The sequence below is a fragment of the Cryptotermes secundus genome, unplaced genomic scaffold, assembly GCF_002891405.2.
Source record: "Cryptotermes secundus unplaced genomic scaffold, Csec_1.0 scaffold1561, whole genome shotgun sequence".
In the NCBI taxonomy this organism is placed as follows: domain Eukaryota; kingdom Metazoa; phylum Arthropoda; class Insecta; order Blattodea; family Kalotermitidae; genus Cryptotermes; species Cryptotermes secundus.
Window position 1 is genome coordinate 275194 of NW_019723942.1, and position 7351 is coordinate 282544.

General features: G+C 38.2%; 2 protein-coding genes across 5 annotated transcripts in view; one reads left to right on the plus strand and one right to left on the minus strand.

Annotated features, from left to right (window-relative positions):
- The window catches only part of LOC111862231 (arfGAP with SH3 domain, ANK repeat and PH domain-containing protein), a 234131-nt gene extending 230675 nt beyond the window's left edge, over positions 1-3456 (minus strand). For all 4 annotated transcript variants that reach the window (XM_033750593.1, XM_033750595.1, XM_033750594.1 and 1 more), the window contains exon 1: positions 3213-3456. In XM_033750593.1, the coding sequence (XP_033606484.1) occupies positions 3213-3338 (126 nt within the window). In that variant the 5' untranslated portion in view covers positions 3339-3456. The remainder of the gene's footprint in view (positions 1-3212) is intronic.
- A 187-nt stretch (positions 3457-3643) lies between these two features.
- Positions 3644-7351, plus strand: part of LOC111862229 (biogenesis of lysosome-related organelles complex 1 subunit 5) — a 7347-nt gene continuing 3639 nt past the window's right edge. The window contains exons 1-3 of the mRNA XM_023847442.2: positions 3644-3749; positions 3854-3936; positions 4592-4780. Of these exons, the coding sequence (XP_023703210.1) occupies positions 3668-3749; positions 3854-3936; positions 4592-4780 (354 nt within the window). The 5' untranslated portion in view covers positions 3644-3667. The remainder of the gene's footprint in view (positions 3750-3853; positions 3937-4591; positions 4781-7351) is intronic.

Below are 7351 nucleotides of genomic sequence, written 5' to 3' on the forward strand. Positions count from 1 at the left end.
AATTTGCTTGTAAATTTATCTCCATTTTTGGGACGACATATCTGTGTGAACGAACTTTTTCCCAGATGAAGTACATCAAGTCGAAATACAGGGCAAATTTATCCAACGAACATTTAAAGTTGCTACTTGTGATTAGTGTTTCCAAAATTTGAACCTCAATTTAATCAGATTTTAAGAATGCAAAAAGAGATCCATCATTCACATTAATTGTTTTATTATAATTTGTGATGAAAATATCAGCATTTGCTGCTACTGTCTGTTGTCATTAATATACGATAATTTATTCTCACGTACTTTGTATTTAGTTTATGAAATTCTGTGCTTTCAATAAAACTCATATACCTAGAGTTATTAATTTCTCATTTTATCCGGCCCGTTGAAAGTGCTGAACTACCTAATGTGGCCCGCGGTTCGAAAAGTTTGGAGACTCCTGCTGTAGACTATGCCTTTGGTTTTCTTCCTTAAGGTTCCAGCTGACACTCATTCTCTTGTATGAGATATGAGTCTCCTGATTGCCGCTTTTTGTTTCTTCTCGATGTCCTAGACAAAGAATCTGTAACCATGACCTTCATTTCCAGTGGATGCCATTGCAGCGAAAAGTTCGTAACTTCCGTTTACACTTGCACTGCTTGCAGACGGGATAGCGCGGTCGGTATAGCGACCTGCTACGGGCTCGACGAACGAAGGATCGAAGTTCGAGTCCCGGTTGGGGGAAAGATTTTTGTCCTCGTCGTGCAGGTCGGTTCTGGGACTCACCCAGCCTACTATCCAATGGCTACTGAGAGCTCTTTCCCTGGCGGTAAACCTTCCAGGGAGTGACGTTCACCACTCACGTGCAACCAGTGCCGAGGTTGAGAATACATGTACCTATATATCCACTCCCCAATACGTTTTATGCTGTAGCGTTTATTTAGTTAAGCATATGGACAACTTTATCTTAACTTTTTACTGCTTGCAGATAAACCATCGCCTGTTTAATGCTGGTAACAAAATTATTTTGTACCAACTTTTCTTTTTTGTTGTTATTATCGTCTGTGTATGCAATATAAACAACACAAATAAAGATACATTTAGCTTTAATATCAATTACATTCTCGCTACTATACGAAGCAATCCTTTAACAGTTAAATTATATAATATTATATATTATTATATATTATATATATATATTATATATATATTATATATTATTATTATATTATTATATACTATATTATTATTATCGTCTGTGTATGCAATATAAACAACACAAATAAAGATACATTTAGCTTTAATATCAATTACATTCTCGCTACTATACGAAGCAATCCTTTAACAGTTAAATTATATACTAGTCACGCAACAAGAAATCTCCAGACTTCTTTGGAACTGGAAGTGTTAAGTGTTCATTAAAGTCAATCACTAGACCCCATTCTGAGGCGCATAAAGCAGTTCCGATATTCACACCCAATTCCTTTAAGATATATTTTAATACTTTACTATCCTCCCTTCTATGACTGGATCTCCAAACGATTTCGTGTCTTTCCGTCACGGTTTACCAACTAAAATTCTCTACGTACCACCATTTCCATGCATACCATACGCCACAAGATAAAGGATTATGTTTACAAATTTATGAGCACAGAAGAAGGACTATAAGATAAAATTCGTGACCAAATAATAAGAATGATTTCAGATCTTAAATCACAGAAACAAGTAACACAGAATTCATAGTTCAATTCTGGGAAGCATGTGAGGACTCCAAACATGCGGGGAGGAGACATGAAACAAACTCGGAAATAACAAACAGCTGACCGTAACTAGCCAGGCTGGAATGATGAAAACATCACCTGTGTTAATCGAAAACAAATTCACAGGCAGCATTGCTCCTTGTATCAGTTCTGATTGCAGATATGTGATTACTGCTAAGCAAATGACGGCTTCTTATGTATCAGTGCAGTTCATATAAACACACAGATTCTCCATTCTTACTCAAACATGTAATTGAACATTTCTTAGTAATTCTATTACAATTCGTTTTATTAAACTACGGTATTTCTTTCTACATACTCGTAACATTTTCTTAAATTATCCTGGCTTCGCGAAGTCTTAATCCGGCTCTGACAACGGTTTCACCGCTTAAAATCAAAGCACTGCATTCCACAAACAGCCCACAATGTTTCAGGAAGTTTGTGGTTATCGTGTTTACTTTGTAATCAGTACAAGTATGTACAATATAACTTCCATAATTTGGAAAGATCAAGCAGCAGGTTTATGTACAGCTTAACAAAATACTCCAGTTGAAGGAGTACTCGAAAGAAAAAGCGAAAAGAACTACGCACGGTGATCCACGCTGTCATGCTTCGTGCGCTGATTAATATGAACCCGGGCCGAGAGTAGAAAACATACACATGTTACCGCTTTGTCATAACTTTCAGCAATGGAAACGTGTTGCCATAGAACGATACAATAAATGTTTTACGTAATAAATTAATTTACTGTCACACCACATCTTAACGTTTTGATAAAATGCAGATAAATCAAGTGCGGGGTTACAATGCCTTTCTGCACAGAAGTGATGCCGGGTGAAATACGGTCAAAAATCATCCCCGCAGAGGCGCAACAGCTAAATGTTACCTTGGGGTTCATTTCCAATGTGATAAGTCACATGTAGCAGACACTTTGAACGCACTTATGTGGCAACCACATTATCAAAATGCAACACTGATAACGCTTATTCCCCTGCTAGCGAATGGGGAAACATATGCTATTGTTTATTCTCGAATGTACATTCACAAACAACTCTTGTGCAAATATTCATATTTCAAGAGTTCTCTAAAACTACGATAAACACAAAGACTTCCTTGTGAAATTAATTGCTCTAAAAACGAAAACTTAAATGCTCCTAATACATACCACAGCCTGTCAGGGCATTTTTCGCACTTTACTCATGCTCCCGGTAAACTGACCTAACAGTCCTTCCTAACATTACACGACACACTTAAAAAGAAATTTAAAGAAATGGAAGTAATAATGCCCTTGGCAATAATAATAACGAAGCTTTATCTTGTCTGGGCTGGAAAAATGTAAACAATATTAAAGGTCGCTCAAAAGAAACAATCTGAATTAAAAAAAAACAACATACATGAATGCAACAATATTTCAGCCTACATCAATACAAAACAATGACAGTCCCGCCTACAAAAAAAAGTCCATTGATGAACTTCATTTACCTCTTCCAAAGATGCAATTGTCTGTCTACATTGTGGCATCCGTGACACAAACGTTGATGTTGTCGGTGAATTATAATCCTCGCGAGTTTCTTCAACAAATTCACTCACACGAATCAAACCCGGCATTTTGACGATTTGGCCTGAAAGTATTTTCAGCCCAAAACGACAATAAACTGTTCCCACTACTACATTTGCGATTAAAACCACCTTTCACTTTCGATACTCTACGAACACTGATGTTTCGCTGTTTTGGGGGACTCATAATTACCCACAATTCCCACTTCCGACAAAGTTCTCCACTTCACCACAGATGGCAATACCTATTCGGCATACATTGCACCGTCCTGCGTAAAACTAAGTAGCGACGGAAGAACGCTGTGCATCATGGATCGATATAGCTTGAACCGCAGTAACCAATACAAAGCGACAAGGTGTTAAGCAACAGCGAATTACAAATGATACATTTCCCGCCCTTTAACCTCATTGGACTACGTTTTATCTGTTATCTAAGCTGCAATATGGCAGCGGTCATCAAAGGTAGGTGTCATGTGATGATTGTATTATACGTTAATTTTAAAAAGTCTATCTTCAATGGGGCAAGGGTTTGTTAGTCTATTATACAACATTGTATTTATTTTCAGATGTTGGTGAAATATGGGCTCGTCTTTTCGATCATCGACCTTTTTTAAGTGGTGAAATCAAATACTTTCTTAAGGAATTTGAAGTAAGATCACAGAAATTGTCGGATTTGGTAAATGAACGTAACAAAATAAGAAATGTTTAGAATAGAAACATACGCTTTGAAACGTGTCATTTCTGTTTAGCATTAACAGTGATTATTTCAGGCTCAAAGGTTAACAAACAACGGATTACAACCTGATGTATGTGTGTGGTGCGACGTTACAGTGAAAGTTGCAAAGAATGTTTTCCGGGAGGTATTTCATTTCAAGTATAGAATTTTGACGTCTCTTTAACATAATCTGTAGAGGAGGCGCACGGATTCTTTGTCCGTTTTCACGCGGGTAAAGGAGATGAAACTTTGTATGTTGTCACCTTGGTGACACTCCTTTCTGTAGAAAGCCCTTAGAAAAAGTTTTAAATCATAAGTCTACACTAACAAATTTATTTATTTGCTTTGTTTCAGGTAAGCACTCTGTTTTGTTAGGAATAAAATACCTAGTATTTGATCTTTTTGTTGTTCTTATTTATTTTGACGTTTTGTTAAATTTCATATATTAAAACTTGTGGTGTAACATGTCTGCAATAATGATGGCGAAATAAATCAGAGGGATTGTTATTGCTGTAAGTAATGAATTATTTTACACTGTAAAGTTGCATTATTACTTCATTATATGCATGAAAAGCTCTTATCTGTACAGGAAAAAAGATCAGATCGAGAAGTGGAGAGGTTATTCCAGATCCTCGAGAGAGTAACAGAAATCAAAGAAACGCAAATAGACAGAGTGAAATTAGCATCTGATATCCATTTGCCAACTTTGAATGCCAACCTGGAAGTGGCTGTGAGCATGTGTAATCGCATTTTGGAGAAAGAAGAGGACCACCGATCTGTAGGTTAAGATTTATTGAGACAGTTTGTTGTATCTGTGTACCATAAAATTTTCATTCTAAGTCGCAGGTTTTAGTCATACATTACAAAATAATAAAAAATACCTGATGTGGGTTTCCTGTTTATCTGTCTGTAACCTAGTGTTGGGACAAAAATGGTTGAGTAGATTCCCCTACAATTTCATGTGGAAGGTTTCACTAGAAGTTGTTGGTAGAAAAATGGAAGAAAGGTAGAGCTATCCCTGTAACAGGCCGTGAAGGCCCATTAGGTTGTGAGACATCGAGGCTCCCACATTTTCTAGACAGTTGGCTCACAGATGGTGGTGAGGTTGTTAGCCACCCTTTACTCCCAGGAAGATTTTTGGTACTCATTTTTGTTAGAGGCTGAGTTGACCCCAGGGCCATAGTGCGGCTGGAAGGATTAGGTCAATCGAAAAAATCCAGTGACCTCTTTGGGAACCGAACTCGCGACCTTGTGGCTTGTGGCATAGTGCCCCCTTAAAAGTTTTTGAGGAGTTCAGATTCCCAGCAATTTCAGCCTAGTGTGCCCAGGTAAAGGTAAAGCTGTGCTTAACTAATCAAGCATTACCTAATGAAGGCATTGGTGGGAGTGGCTGTATAGATCCAATTTTTTTTGCCTAGGCACTAGTTGGAGGTGAGTGATCAGCTACACGCCCCGGGGAAAGAGCCTCCGGTACACATTGTATAGAAGGTTAATTTCCTTATTATTCCACAAACCGTAATACAGATGTTGGAGTATAATATGGAAATCTTGCACTGATCACGTTTGATTACTCTCATTTTTAATTAAGCTAAATAAACTTCAAGAAATGCTGTGGTAATTTTATCTATTACATTATGGAATACACTTTTTCCAGTCTTATATCTTGTGGAGTGGACTGGGAGCCTTTTGGTTTTGAAGCACTGTAAAGGAGAAACCTTGTTTTTAATTCACACACACACATATATAGTGTGACGTATTTGCGCTCTGCAGGACACCCCCCTTCCAGTGGTGACATAACAGCATTGGAGCCACTGCTGCTGTTATGGTAACAGGCCAGTAAGCACTCCCCCCAGTGACATAACAGCACTTCCCACTGTTATGTAACAGGGGACACCACTGTTAACACAAGGCAACAGGGAAGGGTATAAAAAGCTGGCTGAGCAGTATGTGAGCAGAGTGTGTGATCAGGAGTGACAGTGTGGATCGTGAAGTTGCCGAGTGCAGCGAAAGTCTAGCAGTCGCCGAGAGCAGTGGAAGTAATTGTGATACTGCCGATGACAGTAATTGTGAATTGTATAAGTGTAAGAGCGAATGTGGAACAAATTTGCTATATCCAATACGGCGTGAAGCTATTTGTCGCATGACATACCCAACACATGACAATATATATATAGTTGTGATGTGATGGGTTGGATGATTGTTGGAGTCAGAACTGAGGAATTTACGTTGCACAGCTCACACAAGATAGAGAACAATAATTCCACTCCAGTTTGATGTCCAGTAGGGACTATGCTTAGGCCAGATATGCCTTAGTGCTGTCACAGGGACAAGTGATTGCTTAAAACTAATCAGAGATTTTCAGATTTTCTTGCAGGGAATCATCTAAAGCCAGGTGACACTTTGGTACACAGTTGGGAACATGATAACTGAATTCAGCTGTAATTTGTTTTCCAAGATGTAATTAGTGTATTTACCTGTAAGGTGCGGATAACATCTTGAGAACCTGATAGTTGCTCAGCTAGTAAAAAAATTCCCTCCCATTTGTGGACCCCAGACGTTTATTATGACGTCCACAAGAGCCTGACACTGGACCCTATCCCAGGCCAAATAAATCCAAATTATTTGCGCGCACTACCTTTTTTTTTTTTTNTTTTTTTTTTTCTTTTTTGAGATCCATGTTAATGCTGTGAGATCTGAGGTTCTCACAGCGGCGACTGTGAAGAGTACTCTTCCGGAATGTGATATTGTATAGACCAGAAGACTTCTGGTAAATTTATACCAGACTACATGGCATCACATCTCATAAGGTAGTACTCCTTGTCTGAATGTTATCCTCCCATCTATGCCTAGGAATTCTAAGTGGTCTCTTCATAAGATCTAAAAGTTTGTGATGATGGTAAATTGTTACAATTATTATTTTGCTGGACATTATCCATCATCTTGTCTATTCTAAAAAACAGTCTAGTTTCTATTAAAAAACTGTCCCCGTCTTCAGGTTTTACCTGATGGATAATGTCCAGCAAAATAATAATTGGTCTCTTCATGTTTTCCAACTGGTATATGTCATCTGTGTCATGTACCTTGCCCCATCCTGCCCACCATCTCTGATTTAATTTCCCTAATGTTATTTCATAAAGAGCGTAACGTCACATAGGGAATTCATAATGGGATTTTCTCCATCTTGTTACTACCTCTCTTGTACGTCAAAATATTCGCATCATATTCTCGAACTCCATGAATACAGCGAAACCTCACTAATTCGGAATTCATAATGATTCAAACCCCCCCCCCCCCCTCTTTTCCCTTTCCACCCTCATTTTACACTCCCCCCACCCCAAACTATTTTCTC